Here is a 27,550-nt window from a genome sequence, read left to right as displayed (position 1 = left end):
ACCACCAACAAAACAAAACCAACCAAACAAAAGGAATATGCTGAGCAGCTTCTTTGAATGTTGTACTCTGTTGTTTGAGGTCATGGTGAGAAAACTAACTCCTTCACTCTGAAAAAAAAAATGAAAGTTGGTCAATAAAAGCTGCAAACAAAAAATTATCATATTTATGGTTTAAACAATACATAAAATGCCACAGAGAAGTTACTCAGAATGGATTTGCATTAAGGAAAAAAAAAAAGAAAAGGCCATGTAATAACTGCTTTTATATTTGTATACATTATAAGGTATTGCAGTGAGAGTAGAGGGAGTACTGAAACCAATACCTCCTGGTTCTTAGAACTTTTCAGCTGTAGCTCTTCAGATGAGTAAACCAGGAGTCAGAACTGGTTAGAAAACCCAACACAAAATTTCCCTAGTTCAAGTTGTGATCATGACCATTTGCATAGTTGGAAAGGAAAAGGGCTTGCAGAAAGTAGGTACAAATTCAACTGTTTTTTTAGTCAGTTATGTATTGTCAAAAGCTGTCAATTTCCAGACATTTAAAAACAAAGTTCTTGAGACTATATCTTCTTTAGGGAAAGAGTTCTCTAAAAACATAACCAATGATTTACTAAGTAACTATTATTCCAGAAGTTAAAAAGTGGGTAAACATGCAAATGGAAGAACTCTCCAGATTACTGACTGCAAAACTGTTTTAAACAGTCAAGGCGAATTAATGCAGACCCATCCTAATTTAAAGCACGCGGTAGTCTCTTTCCATATGACAGGAGGACAGGGAACTGCTCAAGGATACATGGGCTGCAAAGCTGGTTAGGGGACTAGAACATCTCTCTTATGAAGAAAGGCTGAGGGACTTAGGTTTTTTTAGCCTAGAGAAGAGATGACTGAGGGCTGATCTTATTAATGGTTATACAAAAATGGTGGGTGGCAGGAGGATGGGGCCAGTCTTTTTTCAGTGATGCCCAGGGACAGGAGAAGAGGTAATGAGCACAAAATTGAACCTAAGAAGTTCCATCTAAACATGAGAAGGAACTTCTTTACTCTGAGAGCACTGGAACATGCTGCCCAGAGAGGCTGTGGAGTCTTCGTCTCTGCTGTCATTCAAAACCTGCCTGGACACTGTCCTGTGCAGCTTGCTCTGGCAGGGGGGTTGGACTAGATGATCTCCAGATGTACTTCCTAACCTCTATCATTCTGTGATTCTGCATTTTTTCACTGCAAAGAATTCATGGATAGTATGTGCCACCACCATAAAAGTACATTATTATACCAATTAACTCAGTCATTAAGATGGTTTGTTGACAGTCATTAAAGCAAAAAAAAAAATCTACTTTTCTTTAGCATGTTGCTTATCACATAGATTTCTCCTGTTTGTTATATTCAGAAAGCAGCAATGCACATACAGTAGTGATTAAAACATCAAGACTGTAAATGTTACATGACAAAACATCGACACCTCATTTTGAAATGTGCCAACTACGTGGTAAATCCTGATAGGATGTCAGCCTGCAGCACTACATTCATACTAAGTGCTATAAATAGTGTCTCTTTCATCACAGAATTGTCAGGGTTGGAAGGGACCTCAAGGATCGTCTAGTTCCACCCCCCATGCCATGGGCAGGGACACTTTCCACTAGATCAGGCTGCTCAGAGCCACATCCAGCCTGGCCTTAAAAACCTGTTCCGGCATCTCACCGCCCTTATAGTGACATTCTTCCTAACAACTAATCTAAATCTCCCCTCCTCTAGCTTGGATCCATACCCCTCATCCTATCACTGCTGAACACCTTAAAAAGTCCCTCACCAGCTCTCTTGTAGGCCCCCTTCAGACACTGGAAGCCCACAATAAGGTCTTCTCAGAGCTTTCTCTTCTCCAAACTGACCAACTATCTCTTCATAGGAGAGGTGCTCCAGCCCTCTAATCACCCTTGTGCCCCTTCTCTGGATACATTCCAGCATGTCCAGATCTTTCTTCTAATAGGGACTCCAGAAATGGACACAGTACTCCAGGTGGGGTCGTATTATTGCATTTTGGATTTTTGTGGCAAATTCACATTATTTCAGCTCTTTATGCTTTTTGATATACATGTAAGATTCCATAATTATATTGAAAGTAGGATTCAAAATTAACCATTTTTTGTACTTCATATAGTAGTTCACAGCAAATTGTTTTGTTCTATGTTGTTGTCCCCAAGTTAACAAATTAGATGAAAATTTAGTTTGAAGATGTATCACACAAGTTTTCCTACAATTGAAGTTATTTAGAACACTTTGGGAAGTGTTCCAAAGTGCTACTCAAAAAATGTCTACAAAGTATTATCCATTAACGTTTACTATATTGATACAAGAAGTCAGTATTCCTGTGTATTTTAAATTCCTTTGGGACTATAAGTCTGAAAGAAATCACATATGAAACCTGTATGTCAAAGTAAGCATCATGCTTATCTGTGCAAGTTTCAAACCATATAAACTTCTGGCAGATCAATACAAAGGCTTTTCCTTCATGACTACACAAAACCAAAAAGTTTGACATACCTCGCATATATGTGAGAATTGCTTAATTGATACTGAATCTCTCAAAGCTAAGGTTTCCTGTTGGGAGTCAATTTGAGCCACTATATGACCAGATACTTAGGATGAATTTATTTCATGACACATCTTGAAATTAATTAATAGCTTGCCAAGACCAAAAGTAGAGCATCTCATTGCTCCCACTCATTGACATTTATTTGCTGACACTCTTCTGATCAGAAACCATCTCAAATCTATCCATTCACTCTTCAAAAAAACATCTTTCATCGTTTGGGCTGGGAAGGTTTTGAACTTGAATTGGTTTATGATGCAATCAAGTGATCCCCAAAACCGCCACCACCGTCCAGTAACACTGCATGGGAAAACATGTGGCAGGATGGATGACTGTCAGAATGAAGCAGAGAACCCTGGTTTGGCAAAAAGCCACTTAACAAACCAATTTGTTCTCACTTATTGTTTGGAAAGCAAGACAAATGCATCATGTAGGCAAACAAAGGAGCACTTGAGTATTTACATGCTGACTCTGTGTTACTACTTTCCTCCTCCAAATGGAAATCAATGTTAAAAGTTTAGGTTCCCAAAAATGATCACGAAAGTGAAAGCCAAATAAAGTCAAACAACCCCCCAAAACAACCAAACAAACATAACAAAGCAAGCAAACAAACAAAATATAGAAAAAACCCATGCATTCACATGGGGAAATCAAAGGAATGTACTTTTGTACATTGAAAGAACACCTGTATATTTCCAGAACTACATCAGCCTAGGGTGGTCATCAGGGAGGATTATTAGCAGGTGAGTAAACCTGCTGTTGTTCTTACAGCACAATAGGTACTTTCCAGACAGAATTAAACTGGAGCAGGTGAAGTAGCCAACGCTTCAAAGCCTTTACAAACTGGCTTCACAGGGTTTTGTAGTGGGATGATGGGACAGTTTGCACAAACCTAAGAGCCTATGATTGAAAAAACATGTCATCCAATGAGGCTAGAATGCTGACCTCTAACTCAAAACCTACCTAACTCAAACAAAGTCTTCAATAATGAAACAATTTCCCCTGACTTCAATAAGCTTTGAAACATGTTTTGAATAACATCTGAATCAAGAAAGGAAAAATAATTACTGCTGCCACTTGATCCATATAATAGCAATATTATCTTCAGAGGAAGCCTTCTTGCAAGGAAGTTGCAAGTTTCATGCTGAAGTAAAATTAAATAAATCAATGATTACATAGCAAATCACACGAGTATACATTGTATTTATACAGAAACTGAACAAAATCCCTATAGGACATGAATTTACTCTTTGAGAAACTTATTCCCCAAGGGCACACACATCTCAATAATACAGCCTGCCACTGTGACAACACTGAAGTTTCCTCTTGGTTTGGGGTTTTATTAAGAAAAGCATCTGTGATTACTGCTGAGTTTCCAAAGCTACTCAGAGTCATCCAATTCCACTGGTTTCTTGCCAAATAAACCAGATAATAAATACACACACAAATTGCTAGGAAACTACCAAATACAAAAAGATTTGATAAATACACTGTGAAGAGAGTACAATGGTTAGTCAATTAAAGAAGATCTAGTTTGCTTATTAATTTTCAAAGTCAGTAAGCAATGAATAAAAATTTTCTTAATTCCTAAAAATAACTCTCATCTGCTAACAAGCATGCAGACAGAAACAGCTATTCATGTGGTTCATGGCAAAACACATTGCTGGTTATTCATGAACAGTACATTTATTCCATTAGCAGCACAACTGCCAGAGTAGATCAGGCATTGGACACAGAACCCCCAGCTCTGCCATGGGCTTCTGCCCTGACTTCAGGCACATCACTCCATGGCTTTGTCCCTTTGTTTCCCCTTCTCATACTGCCTGCCAAATCAATTAGGGCTCTGATCCTGCTAAATAACTTTTCCTGGAAGACCCATCCTATTGAAACAACCAGATCTGGAGTTTAACACCACATACATCTTGTGGGCGTCAGGCCAGGCCAGGCCATTAGACGGTTTAACCCAAAGAACCAAATCCCAATTGCAGGGTAGGCTTTTGGCCTCCTCAACACCTGGGAGGTGGGGAGTGGCAGCAGGGATCCTGATAGCAACAAATTCACATTGATCTGGCACTGATGACAATGAGACACGGACTAACTGCAGTCTGCAAGGGCTTCTTTATGGGAGGGATTGTAGGATGTACATGCACACATGGTAAGACCACAAATCTGGCCAAGCATCCTCATGTGAATGCCAGGGTGCTACCAGAGAAGTGCACAGTAGGACTCAAAACATTGACCTGACTCTTGTTAAGCAATGTAATGAATAATACATATGAAGAACAAACACAGGTAAACTTGCTGAAGGTAACAGAATAATTCATGGTGCTGTGCTATGTCACTCCACAAGTAATTCCAGGAAATATGAGCTTCTACCAAAACCAGCCAAGCTTAGCCATCATGACAGAGCTTATGCACTCACCTTAACACCACCACCATACAGGAAAACAAAGCCGTATGCTCTAAGAGTTTACAAAGCCCATGAATAATATCCCTCCACAGCAAAATGTTTCCACATTTGGTGGGAAAACCAAGTTAAACCACGAAATGAAAGAGGCATGTTATTATTATGTTTTTAAACAAGTCATTGTTGATCATAATTGGAGACATGCTGCCCCAAGAAACAAGGCTCTTTTGGTATGTTATTCCACTATAAAACAGTACATAATGTTATTTACATATGCCTCTGTTGTTTTATGGATTTAGGAAAGCAAGCATCCAGTCAACATAAACCAAAACAAAAATCACTGCATTTATTCAAAACAGTAAATAGGGATTTTGCAGCCACAGTTACCTATATTAAAATGAGATTTATATTACTTTTAATTCATGTCAAATAGCTAAAAATCGTAACATCCTTATCTGCATTTAGAGAACCATGTAGAAAGACATTCTCTTCCAAAGTGGGAAATAAAACACAAAATTATCTGGAAAAGGATGCTGTGTGGCAACAGCTGCAAGTACTTTTTTTTTTTTCTTTTGTACTAACACACACCTGAGAGGCTAAAATGCATATCTCATTTGTAGTGTCAGATGCCCAATTTATAGTAAGCCTCAACCTTTGTCCAAAGGTACTACAAATCAAAGTAATCTCTATTTGATATATTTGCATGACTAACACTTTTATCTCCAGTCTTACACTCGAGTTTAAGCAGCTGAGTCTACAGTAAGAGTAGAGAGGATGAAGAGGGCTATGCTTAGTTGACTTCAGAATCTGATATAATTTGTGTTTTATATCATTTTGTCAAGGTTATTCTAATTTTTTTAGTATGAACAACTAAACATTAAAATGCAATTATGTGGAAAATAAGGAATTAAATTTACAAATGTCATTATAATGAATTTATAGCTCAAGGTCAAGAAATACGTTTCCCATATCAGTTACAAGAAAAATAGGCACTTCAAATTTAAGAAACTAGACATGCTCATGTTTCCAGGATTAACTTAATACAGTTGCTATTATATCTCTTAATTTCAGAACCATAATCACTGTGTACTATTAAATAAGTTTGTATAGATGTGATTTAATCCCATGATTAAGAATAAATTAGACCAAAAAACCCTTCAACACAGTACTATCTGAAATTCATTCAACTCTCCTCTCCCTTGCAAGCTGAGTATACAACTGTTCATAAACATTGTATGAAATTACACAAAATCAAGCTGTTTTCTCTGAGCAGACAAAATGCTAGGAAAAAAAAACGTTTAGTCCTTTTGGCCTTCCACGGGGATTTTGTAAGAGGGATAGAAACACACATAGAAGCAGATGTGGGAACTACATAGAAAATTTGCCACTGAAAAGATTAGAGCAAGACAGCCAGCCAAAGAGCCATTCAACAGTTCACATGCACAAGATTTAACCATCGTAGAACAAGTCATGTTCTTGGTTGATGACCATTATCATGCAACTGGAATTGCATGCCACCTTACAACCATCACACCCTTAAGTAGTGCAGATTCAAAACACGACACTGCAAACATAGATTCAGATAGGTGGTTGCCTCGATTTTCACAACTCCTTTCATCACATCGCGACAGTACAGTTCTCCCCAGGAACAGACTGACAGCAATAACCAAACTCCAGTGACACCACTCTGTATGTAAAATGATGTTGGAGTAGCAAGGGAGGAAGGAATTGGCAACATACACTGAACTACCTACCAACTCAATCTTCAGAAATAGAACAAACCCAACTGAATTAACATCTGCCGTTACAGCATACACTAGACAATACTCAGCTAACTTCTGCTATCCCCAATGTGTACCTCTCCATCTCTGACCTACTCACCCTACTCACTCCTTACAGTCAAGAAAAAACAAGCACTTGTAAGCAACAACTCTTCCATCATTTCAGTTAGGATCAGATGAATAACACTTATGAAAGATGTTGGAGTCTGTGAGGTGTATGACTTTTTAACCATTTCAGGAGCAGAGATCATATCCTGGCAAGTTGGCTTGGTTGGGATGTCAAAGGAGTATTTATCCCTCTTCTCATGTGTATCAGTTGTCATTAACAAGGGCAACGAGGTCTGACAAGAAAGAAGAGCTCTTTTAAGAGTTTGCTATTATCACACAGCTGCCAGCTGAAATGCATCAATGTTGGTGGACCTATTTCAGGCAAGTTAACAGTAAGGGGAGGTGGGGGAGATATAATTAGACTTCCCATTAGATCCACAAAGGAGAACCAAACTGTCATTCTAGGTATCAATGGTCAATATCAAAGTCCAATAGCTTCTTCTGAGCCACTAGTTTACCTCCATCCACATGCCTAGACACATAGCAGCTTTCTGCTAAACTAATACTATAGAAATCAACAAGCATACAGAGAGCTCCCTAAATTCTAGCTTCTAAGGATTTACCTGTCAAGGACCTCCTGTAGTACACCTTCTTTCATGAAAACCCTGGAGTTTCACAGGGTTCAAGAAAATTATTTCCTTCAACTTGTTCTGAACCTGCCACATGAGCTTAATTCACCCAATAAAGCTGAAGTCTTAGTTCCATGCACAGTCCACACATATGCTGTCTCTCCTTTATATATTGAGATCCATGGCAACAGGAACTGCAATTCCCACATATGTAAGTTTCCTATCTACAATCTGAGAACACAATGAAAAGGCTCAAAACCAACTTGCCCCAGCATTTCTACAGAACCCTGCAAAACTAGCATGAAAAGCCTGGCAGCAGCTGGCCAACTCTTTCACCAGGATTCTTGGGAGAAGAAAAATTATGCTGTAAGTAACCTGTAAAGGTAACCTCAGTAGGATGACAGATTTCGGGTTGGGTTTTCCTTTGTGTTATTTGTTTGTTTGATTTGTTTTTTGGGGGGATTGTTTGAGGGGTTTTGTGTCAAAGTTTAAAAAAAATCAGATTAGGATCCTTTTCTCACACTGAAAGAAGAATGAACTGATGCATTTCAGGTAATATTACTTAGAAAAATGTAAGAACAGTTTACTTTTTCATTTTTATATCTCTTGCAGTATCATTACCAAATCATTAAATGGCTACATATTTCACTTCAGCTATTAATCTTCTTGCATATACTGTTCCTTCTGTTCTTTTAAAACTATGTCTCATATTTCAGAGCTGACAATACAGTAGCACAAATCAGGTTAAGTCCTTAACCTTTTTGCTCTATTAATTCCACTTAAACAATAACTCAAGCTTCTATTTACAAAAATTTGGATTAAAAAAAAAAAAAAGGTTGTAGTCAGCATGAATTCACAAAGGGCAAATCATGCTTGAGCAATCTGATAGCCTTCTATGATTCTGTGACCAGTTGGGTAGATGAGGGAAGAGCAGTGGATAATGTCTACCTCGACTTTGGTAAAGCTTTTTTACACTGTCTCCCATAATATCCTCCTAGGCAAACTTGGAAAATGTGGGTTAGGTAAGTGGACAGCAAGACTGAGAACTGGCTGAATGACAGAGTACTGAGGGTTGTGATTAACAGTGAAGGGTCTAGCTGGCAGCCTGTAGCTAGTGGTGTACCCCAGAAATCAGTACTGAGTCCAGTCTTGTTCAACATATTCACTAACAACCTGGATGAAGGAACAAAGTGTACTTCCAGTGATTTGGCTGATGATGTAAAACTGAGGAGTGGCTGACACACCAGTAGACTGTGCTGCAATTCAGCAAGACCTGGACAATCTGGAGAGTTGGGGAGGGATGAGCCTCATGAAGTGTCCTGAACTTGAGGAGAAATAACTCAAAGCATCACTACAGGTTGGGGGTTGACCTGCTGAAAAGCAGCTCTGTGGAGAAGGATCTGGGAGTGCTGGTGGACAACACATTCACCATGTGGCCACCTTCATGGCCAAGAAAGCCAGTGGTATTCTGGGGTACATGGAGAAGAGTGTGGCCAGCAGGTCAAGAGAGGTTCTCCTCCCCCTCTACTCTGCCCTTGTAAGGCCACCCCTGGGGTCCAGTTCTGGGATCCCTGTTCAAGGAAGACAGGGTACTATTGGAAAGAGTCCATTGGAGTGCCATGGGAATTACTAAAGGACCAGAACATCTCTCTTATGATGAGAGGCTGAGAGACCTGGGTCTCTTTAGCCTGGAAAAGAGAAGACTGAGAGGGGATCTTATAAATACATACAAATGTGTGACGGGGCTGGGCAACGGGTACAAACTTGAACTTAAGGAAAAGCTTCTTTATTTTGAGGGTGGCAGAGCACTAGAACATGCTATGCAGAGAGGCTGTGGAGTCTCCTTCTCTGGAGACCTTAAAAACCTGCCTGAACACATTCCTGTGTAACCTTACCTAGGCATACCTGCATTAGCAGGGAGGTTGGACTAGATGATATCCAGAGGTCACTTCCAAACCCTATCATTCTATGATTCTATGTTCTTAGCCTTTTCTCAGATACATCATGGGGCTACAATCATCTCTCTATATAATATTTATAAAGTACTCTTAGCCAGCTCATTAATGATCAGGAGCCAAGCTCTCCTTAACTTCCTTGGGAATGTAGGCTTGTGACCCATAGCTACGCTTGGCACAGTGGATGCTTGTCACATGTCTGAAAGCCAGAATCCCAAATTTAGTGAGGTTGTTCTGTCCCTGTTGATTTCAACACCTTCATCCACTTGAGCCTTACTACTTATTCACCCTACAGCAACCGATTCTCCTTGAAAACAGTCACTCCTTCTCTAATGCAATCCCCTAGCAGAAATTTCCAACTACCCCTTCAATAAACAAATGTCCGAGTAATCAAAGCAAAACCATGTCTCAAAAGAACATGATTTATAGATTTCTTCTTTACAAGCTAGACTGCACACTCCTTTGCATGAAATGCACTTTTTGTGAAATGATAAAAAAAAAATTAAAAATTTTGCTGCATTTTTAAACCAAGAGAGGCACCTGTAACCTCCTGCCCTGAATTTAATCTCAAGATGAATTAGCATTTCTTTCTAAAGTTGATATAGATTGTATTGCATACAGAAGCTAGTATTATGTTAAGACATGAAAAGAGATGTATTTTGTTACACAGGCTCATATTTACCATTTACTGGAGGCTGACTGATACTCTTCTGAAGAGTAGAGGCAAAAAGCTTAGTAAACTGTTTAGGAAAGTAAATTTTGTTAGTGTTTAAAATGTATCTTCTGAGAACACCATCTTCAAAACTGGAAGCTGGTCATAAAACGACTTGATTGCACACAGCATATAATTATCTCCTTTGTCTTACTCACACTTTACTTCCTTTCTCAAGCAAAATTGTACTGAATGAATGAAATTGCTCTCAGCTCCACTGGATGTGCCTTGAATCATCCCCATCTAATAGTTTATTGGTGAAATAAAGTGAAGCAAGCCCACAAGCTCTCCAAGACCGAACAGATACTAAAGCTTCACTTTTAAGAAAGGCAGAAAAAGGTGAACGCAAACTGACAAGTTTTATCTATCCTAAGGAACAAGAGTATCTGAGACATGCAATGAATTTCACCTTAGAAAATAGTACTTGTGTTTTTCAGCCATGAGACCTGCAATACAAAATGCTACCTTCCTCAAGAAAAACAATAAAATTTGCTAAAATACGAAAACCACCATGGTACTTTTCTTAAAAAATACCTTTTTTTTTTCTACAAGACTAAAAACATCAGCATAATTTACATGTGATACTGCCAACTCCAGATCAAGATGCACTTCCTTTCATAATTACAAGAGCTCTCAGTAAATATTTATGCAAATAGAGCCACACTCTACTATTTCACCAGTTCTGTTTTTTCCTCCTCTCCCAAATGCCCTGACATAGGTGTCTTTGTTTTGGTTTATTGTATGGCTCCTCTGATTTATTGCCAGTAAATACGCTTATAAGCAACCAACGATGCTTAATTATCTTAAAAGGCTCACCAGTAGCTCATATAACATTTCAGAAAACTACATTTGACTTACAGCAATTTATCTGACCACACAACTATAAAACTGACACTCATCTTTTTGAAATTGTATTATGTTGCTGGATCTGACTCTATAAAACAGATTAAAAACCATCTTTATCACTTAAGATGAGATACATAAGAATTTGGCTCAAGTCCCATGATGCTCAACAGAGAATTCCCCTAGACTTCAGGCAGGCTTTCCAGTACACAAGGACCTCCATGTATTTTCTCCCACTGCCAGCATCCCAGCTCTTGAAAGCTGCATAGGCTATCTGAAATAGGTGTGCTGAATACTTCAAGATGTCACATCAAGGAACTGTAACTTCCTGTAGAATATCATGCTTTATAAAGCTAAGATGCTGATCTGAGAAGGATGCTATGTGAAGAATGGAAAAGGAAAGACCACAGACAATACAGATGAAGAAATATTTTGCAAAATACCAGTTATTTCCCCCATGACATCTGTGCCTTTTAAGCCCAAGTTCACTTCTAAGTGCTAAGGGCCTGATACCACTGCATACTTCATGTATTGTGATTGACCAGGAAATCTGTTGAAAAGTGTTCGGTCAACAGTGCAGCAGCTGCATTGCTAGAGAAAACACAAATCCCTTTTAATTTCACATTTACTGAACAAGTACAATACATCATCAACTAACTAGAGTACAGTCCAGGTCAGGCAGTAGTACTTAGCTAGGCCAGCCAATCCACATATGAATATTAGTCTCATTTAAAGTCCTTCTGCTTAAAATAAGACTCCATACAGCAAGACCAATCTCACAAGCCACAGACCTCTGGAAGTTACATGTTGCGTTTATGCCAAGTGTATAGACTCTCTACAGTCAGGCAAGACAGGTTTGTGTCAGCCTCCAAATCTGGCTTTGATCAGCCTCTTCAATAGTTAAAAGGCAGCTGTATCCTTGCAGTGACTATGGAAGCCAGATCCTTATTTTAAGAGGACTGTTTCAGTAGGCTCCTAAGAAGGTGTCGAATAAGATATTGACAGACTGGGCCAAACCTCTCAGTTCTATGTAAAGTGCAAGAACACTGGCTAAGTTAGAACACTTAGCATATATGTGGAAATCTAAAAGAGGAATATGGACACTTAGGAAATATTGGAGACACTTGGAACACAGAAGGCATTAAGTAGCTTTACTCAGAACATGGACATTAAGGTCCCCTAAGATTTTGAAGTCTGATGGTCATCCATCCCATGGCTTCAGACACAGACATTTATGCCTTTTAATTATACTCTTCTGTCCATTAGACATAGGAGCCCTGCACTGCTGAATTCCAAAAAATCTGTTAGGAAAAACATAGACAAATGGCCTCTCTGCAAATAGTCCCATCCTGTCTGTGCTAAACAATCCTACCAAAACTGTTCCACAGCAATCAAGATGCCTGTTTCTGAGGAGGAAAAACCAAGCAGCAGACCCTTGAAGCACTGATAAAAGGCACAATTTTGACTATGTTTTCCACTTTGATGCCTCAGCCTCTCTACATGTCATCAGAAAAGTCCCTTAAATAAATAAAGCCAAACTGAATTTAGGTTTTGAGATTAGAGACCACAGATACACTTTCCTATACAGCAGGAATAAGACTTAGGCAAAATCATTTATCCATTCCCATAAACCACATAAAATAAAGCCCGCACGAACTGTCAGTAAATGACCGGTTTCTCCACTACACAGCTTTCCAAATTACAGTCCATGGACTACATTATATTGTATCAGGTCCTTACTTCCAGTAGCTATTCTAAATTAAACTACATTGAAAAAAAATAATCAAAATTAATTTGTTAATAATAATTATCATTGCTATCCCAGAAAGATATTATGTGGTCAAAAATGACCCGAAAAGGGACCCAAGACAATCCACAAAAAGAGAAATGGTTCCAACCCTCCCTATTAGTACCTCATCACTGCTACGAAAAAATCTTAGAAACCTCTGTCAAATTAAAAGTTACCACATTACAGAAGCAGAGAAGTTTAAGAATGGTGCCAAGACAAATACACATACCAGAAAAACAAAATCAGGAGGAAAAAACCCAAACAACTCCAGTAGCATCCGATCCAATGCAGAAACAGAATTTCAGACTTAAAAGACAGATGGCAATGCTGATCATTCCAACAGTTACAGTCATAGCTCCACCATACTGTATCCTGTACTAATAAGGGTACCACTTATTTCTAGTGTTTTTCCTAAACTGAATCATGGAGTTTGAGGAAGTGTTTCCTGTTCCTGGATTAACTGACAATTACCAAATACTATTCTTTTAGTATGGTGCTTTTTGTTAACTGCTTTGCAAGCTTTTATGTATCAAATACACTTTATTCCCTTCTTCCAGGTATTTTGACACAAATAACGAGTTAATATATTTGGAGAAACACCAAAATGTGAAATGCTTCTTTGACTACAGAAGCAGAATTAGGATCTCACTCAGGTATACACACAAAGACACATCCACACTAATGAGTAAGATCGAGTCACTTCACAGCACAATAAAACAATGTGTTCCTATGAGTAAGTAAAACGTTACCAAGAAGAAATTTAATATGCAATACAAGACTTATTTGTCTATTGTTTTACCATCTTCAGCAGAACTGAATAGAACCCTGCCTCCAGGTTGGAATGAAGATTTGGATGCTCAGGCAGCCCTTTACAAAGCATATGGGATAATGACTCAAGAAGACAAGCAAAAAATCAGGGGCTAGGATCTGAAGCAAACTAACAGGAAATATTAAGAACATGTTCAGATACTTAAATAAGTACAGGATGTATACACTTCATTCCACTCAGAGTAGAGAGTTTAAAGTTGTCTCCTACACATCAGTTCTCAAAAGAACTCATTATTTCCCAGGTATGTGTTCTACAGTCTGAGCACCTGTTTTTTGACTGTCTTTTATTTTTTAACAGCTTTTCCTATGCTTAATTAAGGAATCAGAATATGCTGCACTGTAATGATAAGGAAATTATTAGTAAAACTCAATACAATTATATTCTTTGGCAAAGTAAAAATAAGTAGAATACAAGTGTGAGTCTACTTGACCAAAAATATCACGTCAATAACTTTCAGTATGTTTTTTAAAATAGTATGGTTGAAATGTTATCACCTTCCAAAAGTCACACCAACCAATCTATGAGTACAAGGAAAATGGAAAACAAGTTAAAGCTTGCCATGTTTGTGACCAATGAAGCAGACTCAAGACTTGGGGAATAACATCCCACCTGCCGAAGACTAAATGACCTCCTGCAACGACTCAATCAAACAGCAGCATGGTATCTAAACATCCTACATAGCTGATTAACAACACAGGCCAGCTCCTTCTACATTCAGGCACACCAGCTTGACATGCTCACTCAAGCTGCAAGATCTCAGTCTATTGTTTCCACTTGCTAGCATAGTCAATTATACATTTATTAAAATGAAAGTCCATCAATTTATTTCCTGAGGACTGAGTATTAGTTCTACTAAAAAATCAATAACAAGTAGTCCAGCTATTTCACTACCATCAAGGTCTCACTTTTTTTATTTTTTATTTTTAATAACAGATGGACCATCTCACGTTACCATATCTTAGAAAGCTTTTGTTTTATTGTCACTTGAGGATTCATACTAATAGGACCGGGCCTATAAATCACTTAACAGTGATGAAATATACTGGCACATTTGTATCTGGAAATCATCCTATTGGCTAACATTCAACAACTGAATATTACCAATTTATTGATTTAGAATCCATGCAATCTACTCCTTATTTAAGAATACATCACTTATGGTTAAAGGTAAAATCTTACCTTGATAGGACTTTCATTTAACAATTAAAACAAAACTGTAATAAGTTACCTTTCTGTATATATCCAAAGAAATCAATATTAGCCAAGCAGTGGTGTATGTTAGCATCTCTCTCATGTTTGCTAGACTATTGGGATTATAAAGCTACAAGTGCTAAACATTTTAAATTTATGGTAAATTCTCTCAAGCCTCAGGATCATATATTTATATGTTGATGCCTAATGCTTCTCCACATAGTCATTTCTTGACAACTATTGTTCAGATCATGCGCACTAGTTCTGTAACTTCGCCATTGATGGACTCATGTACCCTTGCACTAAATTACACAAGATTGATTCCAAATCCAAAAAGCAATGTTCAAAGTTCTATGCTACATTAAAACTAAGTAGCTGTGAAAAATGTATTATAAAGCAATTTTTCAAAGTTCACAGTTAATATTAATCACTATTTCTAATCTTGAACAATAGTTTCTATACAAGATTGTTACAACAAATGCATGTGGGTTTTTTACATTAAACAGTATTATTATATATTTTATTAATTTGGCAGAAATCATTGCTTAAGACTGAAACTTGTTGCAAAAGATTCAAGTGCACCCTCCTATAAACTTTTCCACATGTTTACATTGTAAGATATTACAGCACAGCAGAGTGCAGCTGCCTTGAACAAGAATTTTACCTGCACCTTTCAGATCCAAATCTCGTAATTCCTTTGCAAGAAGCCTTTTATTGAGTATCAAAGAAAATTTTGGTTAGATACATCACCTGACATTTCATCTGTCTTTTAAAGTAAACTAAAATCACTCAAGGGAGTTTTGGACAAAGAAAGAAACAAACCACAATATCAGAAAAAAACAGAAGAAATAATTCAAGCACTACTCAATAATTCAGGCTCTGGAGAGGCCACAGTATATGACAGTCAAGTTGATGATGTAAACTGGGTTTGTACTAACTAGAAAGCTGTCAATTCTATTCTTATTTCTTTTAAACAATGCTAAAATTTAGCATTACCAGTTACTGCAAGTAAGTTCCTAAACCCTCTATTGCCTCCATCAGTGAAGGTTTTCTTGTTCCTGAGCAACTATTCAATACTATTGTCTCCTGCATAACAGTTAAACCTAAATCTCCAACCAAAAGAGACTGTCAGATGACTTCTTCCATCAACCTTGTGCCTTCTGCTGAGCGAAGGCCTAGATTCAAAGAATAAAAAAATAATTCTGATGCCATTAATTTTACAATGCAACCCAGTTTAATAAGGGGTTAAACTGGACATTGGAATTGTCTTCAATGCTTTTAAAATAATATACTGCCTAGGAGGACACAATGCAAGAGGCAAATCTAAAACTGCTTAGATCTTATTTAATTTACATGATTTTCATGCTGTTAGTGGAATGATGTATTGATTTTTCTCTGACTGAGAAGTCCTGTCTCAAGTTGCACTTACAATGTAATTCTTATGTCTACTTTAAAGCATCTGTAGAACAGATTTGGAAATAGAGACCACATGGAACAATGAGTTACATACCTTGCACTCATCATCACAGCACATATCAAACAAATTTTACCAAAACATCATTTGGCAAACCTTGGAAAATTCTCCACTGTGTCCTACTGTTCCTAAGAAACTTCTGCTGTTTCTGGTATCAGCAAGATTGCTATTTTGGTATCACACTAAAAGCTCCAGTCCCTCCATTTCTGACCCCTTCAAACAAAAACAAGCTGCTCAACAATGTCTAATCCGTGCGTCATGTAATCCTGCTTAATACTCTACAAACTCTGGGTAATATTTGGGTAGTTTTTAAATTTAGCAAAGAACATCCTGGCCTACTTCAGAGATACCCTTGCCTTGGGTAGCATCCCCTAGAAACATTGTCTATGCTCATTTCAAACGAAAGCAAACATATAAACGCATGAGAGAAATGAACAAAAGATAAAATAGGAGATTCTGGTCTAATGATGTAATGAAAACATATACTGTACAAATAAAATTATTGGAAAGGGAATGTGTTATGCAAGCACCAACACACACTGCTCATAAACAATTAAAGAGACATTGCTTTGGACCCGTTAATCAGCACAACACAGAGCACTGTCAAAGTATGACTGACCTCCTGCTTCCGGTGAGGGCAGGCTCTCCTGCAGAGGACTGTATGTAGCATGGTCAACTAAATCATGCAACCCTTCCTCCCATCCGCATAGAGCAATTTGTATTAAGTCAGCTATCACTCCACTGGAGAAACAGAAAATCCCTTCTATGAGACATGGTTCGCTTTCTGCAGCATCATTATCTTAAAAGTGGCTCACACTGCTAACACTGACAAAGGTCTAAATTAAATTCCACTATAATTCTTCAATGTATCATTCTGACTGTCCTCCCAAAAATCTCTCAGACCCTCGCCGAAGGACAAATATGTTCCTATTTTGTTTAGGCTGTCAGGCAGACAGTCTCCGATCATTAGCCTCTTGTCAAGAGTGATGCTGGGGTAGATTACTAGTGCGTAGTGCTTGTAACGGCAGGTGCATGGCCCTGGGGCTGCCATCTGCCAGGAAGGAAGTGTTCTCCTCTAGGATGCTGAAGAGATTGACAAATAATGTAAACAAAACACTGAATCGTTCCTAATCTATGGAATCAGGCTATTGCATTACTCTCAAGCAACATACATGTTACCATCAAAGCTGGGGGCTTAGTCTGGGGCTTGGGTTGCCGTTTTTTTTTTTCCCCTCTTAAACTATTTCTATGATAGATGTAGTGAGATAAAAAAACCCTTTATTGAACTGAGATAGGCAAATCTGGATATAAATGCAAACAAGAAGCCACCCTAGTAATAAATACTATTTTGGAAAGTACTTCCCCACTGTTAGCTTGTAATGTACCTCTTTCCCAAAGTACATAACTCTTCACTATGTGCAGGAACTATACACATGGGTTTTTTAATTACTGCTTTTGATACACCCATACACAATTTTGGGCCACCATCACTAATGATAGAAAAAAATTGAGACCATCTATTTTGAAATAAATAAACTGCGAGAAAAACTAGATAGCAACAGAATTCCAAATACTGTCTTTGGTCTTTCGCATTGATTTGCAAAGGGAGAGCTCATTATCAAACATCTTCCATAAACAGTGCTAGTTTAGGGGCCCATTTTTGCACCTCAGCTACCAAGCAACAGCACAATACCATGCAAATGTGAACACACCAGACCAGTTGCTGTGGTGTTACCTATACTTCAGAAAAGTTATCTGTTGTTGTTTAACTGGACGCAGAGAAGTGAATACAGACTACTGCCGTCTCTGAGTGAGTCTCAGATGTTAGTATATGTGTAAGCACTTTAACACTTTGTGATATGTACTTTTCAGGAGAGTCTCTTTGTGAAGATGTAAGCAATCCTTATACACCGATTTCTCTGTGGTTTGGATCAGATTTATAATACTCAAGTCTTAAAAGCTTGCTTTAAGCACAAACACCTATAACTAAGGGATTCATCCTACCTCAGTTAGTGTGGAAACTGCAAATACAAACCTAAACCAGTAATCCTAATAGGAGATGCAGGGGGAAATTGATGCTACTTTGTAACTTGCATTTAAAAGACACGGGAGCAGTCACCCTTGCTGGCTGTGTTTACTGCTGCTGGCTCCAGAGAGCGCCTGGCGGACTGACTAACCCAAGATGCCTATGTTGTATAGCTGAAGGCAGTTGAAACAAACAAGTGTAAAAAAAACGCCAACCAAATGAGCAAACGAACAAACAAAACAAAACACAACAACAAAAGCCCAACAAAAGTTTTCCTTTGGAAAGGCTGGAAGGAGCAAAAGCAGCCTTTTTAATAACTGGCAGCAAGGACACTACCCAGTGTTTCCATATATACAAACATTTTAAGAAATTACAACAAAAAACCAAAAAGCTGTGAAATCCTGATAATTACACACCCTAATTTATCAAATCACTTTAAATTGCTATTACACACACTGTGCCAACATAAAACTCCCACAAATCCTGCTGTAGTATGACTAATACACAACACACCTAGACACAAAACACAATGTCCACTACCTCAGAAAATTAGGGGGAAAAAATAGACCCAAGATATAGTCATTTACTTGTTTAAAAAAAATAAAATATATTAATGGTGCTTTAGAGAAAACCTGAATTAAAGAGAAATAACGGTATGTACATGTTGCCACTTAAATGCCAAATAGGAAGGAAAGTTAGGTTACATTGACTCTAGCTTAATTCTTTTCTATGGATGCTGCTGTCTTGCAACTTTTAAACCACTTCAATATTCCAAGGCAATTTGCGCTATTAAAAAATAATGGTAAATCACACACAAAGAAACCCATATTATTCTCTCCTTATTAAAAAACCCAACTACTGCCCTATAAAACATGTCCTAATACTCCTTCTGTTCAAAAATTCCTTTATTCATTTTACTTACACGTGAACATTAGTCTCTGTAGCTACCTTGAAAGAAATCAAGTAATCAGAAGTAATCATCAACATAAGCATTTCCTCTGCCTCAAGCAATGACTGTACTGGTTCATTTTAGAACAACTCCACCATTCAACTAGGTCTATAGCAATTTATCTTAAATAACTCAAGAGTAACCATGACATTGTTTCTATGAGCAGTATAGCTAAACATAAAGCACAAAGCCAAATAAAAGTCTGATAGATGTAACATTTTAATATTTTATCAGCTTGTAAAAAGCTGACATGCACACAATCAACATAATTCAAAATATCAAAGGCTTCACTTAATCTTAGATAACTTCAGTTTACATTTTGTGTTCCACAGAGTGGCACCACTAAGTTCAGACCTAACAATTTTGGTTTGGGCAGCTGTTAAAATGTAATCTAAGAGACAAGAAGTGAGTTTCAAGAGGTTGTAAGAGAAAACCTTGAAATAAGCATAAGAGTTAAAAAAAAAAAATACATCTATGTAATAAGAATAGCAATAAGAAAAACTACAACTAATTTATTGAAAAAAAGACTTAAAAGATGCATAAATTTCTAACACAGTACATAGTTCTTGTAATACTTTTGCAATTTTAAAATGAATACAAATTTTGTTAGACAAACATTCTCATGCTATTCTGAGAACCAAAACTTCATGGCAGTTGGCATACTAGAGGGGAAAAAAACCCAACCAACCAAACAGAAAAAAAAAAAACCAAACCCCACCCTTAGTAATACTATTCATTGTTCAAATTAATCCCCAAGAAAGAAATTAGCATGATGTCTTCAATAATCTAAAACGCCATCAGAAAGACACAGGAAGAGATTTCTTAAAATAGGCTTTTTATTGTTTATGTACAATCATAAAACCCTCACAAAAGTAAAAGCTAATTGACAAGGTAGGGGGCATTATTATCAAAAATCACCTTACTATGAACTTAAGTAGCTGCATTACAGATGATGACTTCTTTAAATAAATCAAGACATAAGAAGCTAACACAGGAGGAAAACAACCCTCAGGGTGTTTTTTCACCATGAGACTAGTATCTGTTCATTTTAGAAAAATAGACCAACTACTAGAAACATTTATAAGTTACAGAGCATTTCATTAATGGAAAAGAAAACAAAACTCAACTCCATTGTTTTCAATTAAGTAAAATTCCCTATTAAACAACCACCAAATTTAATGGGAATTTTAATTAAGGATTTCAGGATTATACATAAAGAGCAAAACTTTAACCCTACCAAAACAGGCACAGAGCTCCCATTTGACTTCACTAGAACTCAGATCCACAATAAAAAGTCACATCATTATCGGATATAATCTGTCATAAATATACTGGAATAAATAATTTGCACTCTGAGAAAAATGAGTGTGTTTCCATAAATAATGAAAGCCATACACAGCTCATACGTTTTTAAGCAAACAAGCAGTCATAATTTAAGAACAAAGGCTAATTATCATCAAGTAACAACTTTCAACCAACCAGTAACAGTATTATTTTATTTACACATCAAATGAAGGAAAGTGTTTCTCCAATTCTTAAATATTTGCAGACTTTCAGAACACAGTAAAACTAAACAAACTGATAATTTCAAGCAATCTTTTAATTGTTCTGTTTTTGACAGCAGTTGTGGATGCACTTGCTTGTTCTTGCCATGACAGCATAATATGGACAGAGATTTCCAAAAGCACAGCACTCCCTGCAGCAGAGGCAAGTTACTGATATCACAGAGGCAAGCTATACGTGAAAACCAACTACCTTTAGATGATACAAGTAACTCCCCTTAAAACACTTATCCACAAGGAAAGACATCTACTGCCACAGAATGTAAACTGTTAACTTTTTAACATGTATTTTACACAAATCAAAATAGCAACTTACTGAGAAAGTAATTACCCATATCTCTGAGATTCTCCTAGTCTAAATATTAAATGTATGTGAATTCTCTATTGTTTTAAAATTGCCAGAAACCCCACGTGGTTTTTGAGAAGTTTTGAAAACATAAAGCTTTTCTAATAGTAGTTAAAAAGAAAATTTGGGTGAAAAAAGTGCCAACAACTAATTAAACAATGCCAATTCTATATAAGCTTTCATGTGTAAACCATTATTTTTGACAAATTAGATTCTCTCAAATCTACCTGAATTATTCCTGTGTTAAAATAACCTTGCTTATGCTCAAAATACAGTTTTCTTTAAATTGCATATGTGTTCCTCTGTAGAGCATTAAATGCTTAGTAGTGTCCCAAGTCACAAGCTTTGAAATTCAAACACACTGGCACAATTCTTGGTTGATATTTTTAAGCACTGGCAGAGGCCCTTCTGTAAACAAACGATGTGAAATCTCAATGAAAACCAAAAGAGAAACTAGGAAATTTGCAAGAAGTTAATGACTTCATTCGATTTACACCAATAAAGCCCTTTGTGGTATATTTCTCCATCCCTATGCTATGACTCTTCCAGTTTGCCTGCCACAAGTGCAATGAACCTGCAACCTCGTTTTTGGTACCTAACACTTCAGGCTGCTGACTGATGATGTTTGTGTGCGGTTTTCCCTACAGCCTTAGCTTGATCTTGGCGGCATTAATCCCGTAACCCTGAGCATGCCTGGGAGGCATCCATCGCACACACTCAGGGAAACAGGATGGTGGAGATAGCAGACTCGTCTTCTACAGAGAGACAAAGTCTCTATGAGCTTCTCCGCACCACCTCTTAATGTAGTTTGCGTTTAAAAGCTTACGGGAGAGCAGAAAAATAAATTTGCATGCAGATTAAATATTAAAATAAGGCAAGCCGCCCTTTGACATAGAGCAGAGCTGAACCATCTCCCCTATGTGCCGTGCACCACGCTACCACAGCTGTTTATTGCACCGTTCTTTTGTTTACTGGAAGGGAAGGCCAGCGGTCGGCTCCCCTTCCTTCAAAGATCGCCTGCTCTTCCATTCCTGCTTTTTGCCCGGATGGTGACTGCGGTCCCATCCGCTCCAGGTTTTCTCGGTAACCAGTGCCTGCTCCCTTCCCCCGGCCCTCCCTCCCCCTGCTGTAGGGTCAGCAGTTTGGGGAATGTTGTGGAAGTAGCTCTTTCCCAACACGAGGCTTAGTTTGTAGTTCGGGCTATTGGAGGCTCAAGAAAAACTCCTCAGTTTTAAGAACTCAATTTTGTAAAGCCAGGGGCGCAATGGTTTGTCGGTGCCTGGGGGTTGCAATCCCACAGCTGGGCGAGGAGAGCAGGCACTACAGCACACCAGTCTCAGTGAAGCCACAGGGATCCTGAAAACGACCCCAGCAAAACTAAAAGCAACAGCCAAGTAACACTCATCCCTCAACCTTTCCAAGTAATTCAGTATAAGAGTTCAAACTCTGACATTTCATTCAACAATCCTCTCGTCTTAATTAGGTTCAAAGCTTGCTCTGCAATCGATGGGTCTCTCATCTTTTCCATCTTCCTGTACTTCCTATCAAAAGAAAAAAATTCCTCTTCAAAATCAACTAGCTACTGAGAGAACAGAAAAAAAACAAACCTGCAACTGGCTCTTGGAAACTCTCTGTTTGCTTATTATTGATAACCTCTATCAGCACTGGGAACACAGGAACAAAAAACTACTCACTCTCCAAGCAACTGCTTTTAGGTGGGTATGCCATTTCACCCAGGCAGACCCATAAACATCTATTACAGTTATATATGCATAAGGGGTTTTAAGTACCATGCCTTGCATAAATTCATGAGCAGAGAGAATCCCTACAGTGTCTCATCATTAACTTTTAAGCTTTGACAGACTGGATGTTCTGTGCCCTCCTCAACCAGCACTTAGCTCTATAAAAATTCTCACTCTCCAAGAGGAGGCAGGTTGCTACTGGGGGGGTGGGGGGTGTATTTCTTTATTTTTGCTTTGGTTTTTTTTAACAACATGACTAGCACCTCAACAAAGGAACAACTACGTAATTAATACATACATTCTCTCTCACACTAAGTTTCAGATTTCTTTGGTTTCCTTTTGAACACCAAGCACTTGCAATCTATATAAAAGCAAGGCAGACAACTGGAACTGTGCTGCCAACTGGAACACAGTTACACACCACCATGGGGTGGGCCTTTCAAGTGAAATGTGTGATACAACATGCCACAGCTCGTGCACGCAGTGACTTGGGGGGGGGGGGAATCACTTTTTCTTTTTTTTTTTTAATTTACATTCCATGCTCAACATGGTTTACTGTTAAACTTTTGCAAGAGGCATTTCAAAACCAAGATATTATATTTATCCTCAATTTGATATAATTAACCTTCCCAGATAAAGACCCAAGCATTTTTATTTGGTTTTTGGTAATCTGACATCCTCAGCCCAACAATCCTACTTTTTAACTCAATCATTCTACATTTAAAAATAGTATTTAAAAGCTACATTAACATAAACTATTTTAGTCACAGTTTCCAAACATGTCCCAAAATCTTACATAAGAAAACTCTGAAATACAGCCCAAACGTAATAGCCATGTAAACATTAGCTTCTGTTGGGGTACCCAGAAGTATACACTCATAATAGCATGGTAAAATTCAAATGTGAGGAAATATTCCAAAATTAAACTTTTTCTCATGCTAAGAGCCAGCAAGTCCCTCCAAGACTGTTTATTACAGGACATACTGGGATAAAGAGATTTTTAAGGAAGTGAGGAAGCAAAGTGCCCTACTCAACAGAACACAGGCCCGTGGTGAAAAACAAACACACTAGGCACAAAAAGGCATGGCAGGCACTGTCAGATGTAGCTACTCACCTTTCACAGCACTTGCTTCTTTCAGGTTGTGAGACAGAAAGTCTATGCTGGCATAGGTGCTCATCTCTACGCCGTTGATGCCCCCGTTGAGGACACGACTGGCTTTCAACCTGGCTTTGTCACAGTTTGCCAAGGTCCCGTCCACCACGTCAATGGCGATGTAGTTGAGGCCGTTCTGGAAGCCAGCCGAGGTCTCCCGGCACATGGGGCTGCTACCCTGCTCTTCCTCCAGACCTTCACTTTTCCTGAGGGACACATTCTCCACCGAAGCCGAGTTGTGCCGTTTGGGGTTGTGTGCAAAGGAAGGGGACACGGGGGTCACAGTGGTGGTGGAAGAGAAAGTTTCCGAGCTGTGCCTCCTGCGCCCCTGGGGATCTGCTCGGATGACCTTGGCCCCTCGGTTTGGGTCTGGGGGAGGGCTAGAGAGAATGAAAGCTTCCACTCCAGAGAGGGTAAGCCTCTTCACCCCAGCTGTGGGGCTAGTGACCCGGGCACTTTCTGGCTTCTGAACAATGGGCTGGGGTGGTGTAGTGGCCATGCCAAAGGTCATTTCGGTGTAATCCCCACCGTCAGATGGGCTGGACGAACAAGCCACCACCACAGCTGCCTTCATGTAACGCCCGTCTGGCTGGCTGGTGCTGGAGGAAGAGCCTGGCGAGAGCGCTTCCAGGGAGCCCACCGAGACTGTGCCCGACTGGGAAGGAGACTGTGACCCGAAGTCAATGTTCATGTAGTCAGAGAGAGGGGAGCGCCTCTGCCCCGTGCCAGAGCCCAGGGAGGAAGCCGGGCTGTCCGCAGGTAGCGAGGGGGGAGAATAGACGGCAGCATCCCCGAAGTCGATGTTGATGTATTCGCCAGGGCTCTTGGGCTCAGGCGGCAGAGGGTGCTCATTCATGCTGGGCAGCATCGTCCGCAAGGTTTCCAAAGAGAGGCGGCTGGGCCGGGCCACCCGCTGGCACCGCTGGCTCAGGAAGCTCTCAGTCCGGCTGTGCCGCAGAGGCGAAGGCACCGTGTGGCTGGAGGAGGTGAAGATGTCAGCAGGTGACTGGCCTGCTCCGCACACCGCCTCCTCCGGGATCATCCTCCCCGGGGAGTTCATGAAGACGTACTGGTCGCTGTCCTTTGCCGGCCCCTGGCTCTTGTAAGAGCGCGGTAAGGAGCTGTACGAATAGCAACCGGACTTGGGGGGCTCGCCAGACCCGTGCCCCGAAGGGGAGAAAAATAAGTCCGGGGGGGTGAGGGAGGGAACCTGAGGCCCATGCTGGGGTTCCCGAGGGGACATATTGATATAGTCGCCATTATTTAGCCGCCCGTCCGAGCTCTCCACGGACAGCTTGGAGCCACACCACATCCTCATGTACCCGCTATCGTCAGGAGAGCTCTCTCCGGGTGAGCTAGTCTTGTAGCTGCTCCCGTTCCCAGGGGACCCGCCACCTACCTCCGCCCGGGGCTGCAGGATCTGCTTTGGGGCGGACACGCTGGTGGGGCTCATGGGCATGTAGTCATCGCCGCCCCGACCTCCCTGCCCTAAGGCTGCAGCCACGCCGGGGGTCATGGGCATGTAGCCATCATCATCTCCTCCTTCTCCTCCTCCCCCCCCTGTCGGCGGCCCCAGGTTGGTGCTGCTGCTGCCAGAGCTGCGGTGGGAACCGATCTCGATATCCCCGTAGTCCTCGGGGTAGGGGGTGTAGGTGAATTTGGGGGAAGCCCCGGCTTGGCAGGAGGGGAAGAGGCGGCCGGCGCTGCCGGCGAAGGTGGCGCGCATCAGCGTGTATTCGTCGAGGGAGGCGGAGGAGACCTGCGGCTGGGCGTGCCGCTGCCGGCACGGGGTGGTCAGGGAGTAGGTCCGCTTCCGATGGCCCCTGTCGGCCGCGGCGTCGGGACAGGGCCGGTAGCACAGGCGGCCGCTCGGAGGCCTCTCCATCGCCATGTAGCCGTAGAGGTCGGTGCTGCCCCCGGGGTCTCGCACCGGAGGCGTCTCAGGCACCGACTCGGGGGTGTTGCTGCGGTTGCTGGCAGTGGAAAAGGACGAGAAGGGCCGCAGGTCGCCACCCGGACTAGAGCCATACTCGTCGAAGGACATAAAGCCGGCGTCACTGGGAGAGCCGGAGACAGAGGCACTGCCACTGGATGGGCGCTGCGGGTGATGAGGGTGGACAGGCTCGGAGCCGAGGCCGCTGCTGGAGGAGAGGCTGATGGGGCTAGTGGCGGAAGGGGGCGAGTGAGAGGTGGGCATGGACATGGAGCGACTGCTCGGCAGGCCGCCGCCAGCCAGCACCGGCAGTAGCTTCCCCGCTTGCCGGCCTCCGCTAAGCGTGTGTGAGCGGCTGAGGGGTGTCCTCACAGGGCCTGGGCTCATGGGGCTGCCAGCCACCGAGCCCACCCGGCAGCCGTCGCCCTCGCTGGCCGTTCGGACTCGGCACGGCGTGCACTTGGTACCGGCGGCAAGGCTGTCGGTGCGCGAGCGCCGGAGGAGGCCGGTCTGGCTGGGAGGCAGGTTGACCAGGTGGTGGTGCCGACGGCCGGGCACAGTGATGGGGTGAGTGGCAGAGGCGCCACTGCCGCCGACGCCGCCAGCCCCCCCGGAGGAGGATGAGGATGAGGACTGGCTCTTGCTGCGGGGCCGGAATTCGTAAAGCTCCTTCAGTGCCTTCATGGCCTCCAGGATGGTCTCGTGGATGTTCTGAGCCACCACCGAATCGTCCGCCTGCATCCAGAGCTCGCCGGGACCGGTGGCTGCCGAACGCCCCACCTCGATGAAGAAGAAGCTGTCGGAGTGACCGCAGCGGCGGATGTTCATCAGCTGCAGCGTGACCGAGGGCAGCTCACAGTTGAGGCGCACGAACCCGATGGTGCGGGCCGAGAGGCAGAGCCGATGGACGCCTGTGAGGTTTTTGCTCTGCCCCAAGCCCTTGGGCTTCAGTGTCACCTGCCAGACCTCTCGGTAGGCAGCGGCGGCCGGCGTGATCAGCCCATAATTGAGGTCCTCGCCGGCGGCGGCCAGGGAGGCGGCGGCCGCGCTGCAGGAAGCGGAGAAGGGGGAGGCGAGGTGGCGGTGTGGGGACCCCTGGCAGGCCGCCGCCTTGCCCTCATTCAGCAGGTCAGTGAAAGCCTGGTACCAGCCTTCCTGCTCTTGCTCGTTCTCGGCCGCCACAGCGAAGTACTCGTCCTTGGTGTAGAGGGCGATGAGATACTTGTGCTTGGCGTCCGCCCGCTTGTTGATGTTGAGGCAGGAGTCCAAGGCGATCACCCGTTTGGGCGCCCCGGACTTGTTCCTCCATTTCTTCTCGTTCTCATAGTACTCTAGCCGGGCGCCCCCCGCCTCCTCCCCACCGCTTGGACCCCGCAGCACGAAAAAGCGCTTGTGGCCGTGTTTCTGTTTGCGCAGGTACCCGCACTTCCTCACGCCTTGGTTGTTGTTGTTGTTGTTGTTCAGGTTGGGGCCGGGCGGGGAGCTCAGGGGGGCCAGCACGGCGGGGCTCGCCATCCCCGACCCCACGCCGGCAATGCTGCCCGGCTCCTCTCGCTGCTGCCGCCGAAGGAAGCTGCGGGCCGACTGCCACGAGGGA

At 41.4% G+C, this 27,550-nt stretch overlaps 1 protein-coding gene across 2 annotated transcripts; it reads right to left on the bottom strand.

The window, feature by feature from the left end:
• On the bottom strand, positions 1-27,550 carry IRS2 (insulin receptor substrate 2). 2 transcript variants are annotated; one of them, XM_054162873.1, is made up of 2 exons: positions 23,982-27,550; positions 1-108 (listed from the first exon to the last, which is right to left on the bottom strand). In XM_054162873.1, exons 1-2 carry the CDS (start codon positions 27,466-27,468, stop codon positions 104-106), a joined length of 3,492 nt encoding a protein of 1,163 aa, XP_054018848.1. In that variant the 5' UTR covers positions 27,469-27,550; the 3' UTR covers positions 1-103. The 2 variants fall into 2 exon arrangements, with proteins under 2 accessions (XP_054018848.1, XP_054018847.1); XM_054162872.1 differs by lacking the exon at positions 1-108 and adding an exon at positions 19,973-22,666.

This window comes from Dryobates pubescens, chromosome 7, assembly GCF_014839835.1.
Source record: "Dryobates pubescens isolate bDryPub1 chromosome 7, bDryPub1.pri, whole genome shotgun sequence".
NCBI lineage: Eukaryota > Metazoa > Chordata > Aves > Piciformes > Picidae > Dryobates > Dryobates pubescens.
The sequence above is the reverse complement of the archived record's forward strand: the minus strand, read 5'-3'. Positions and strand labels throughout refer to the sequence as shown.

Excerpts from the sequence above, each read along its gene's own strand:
- IRS2 (XM_054162872.1), bottom strand. The coding sequence starts at position 27,468 with ATGGCGAGCCCCGCCGTGCTGGCCCCCCTGAGCTCCCCGCCCGGCCCC. Across the intron at positions 22,667-23,981 it reads AGAAGCAAGTGCTGTGAAAG|GAAGTACAGGAAGATGGAAA; the intron begins GTGAGTAGCTAC and ends TTCTTTTGATAG.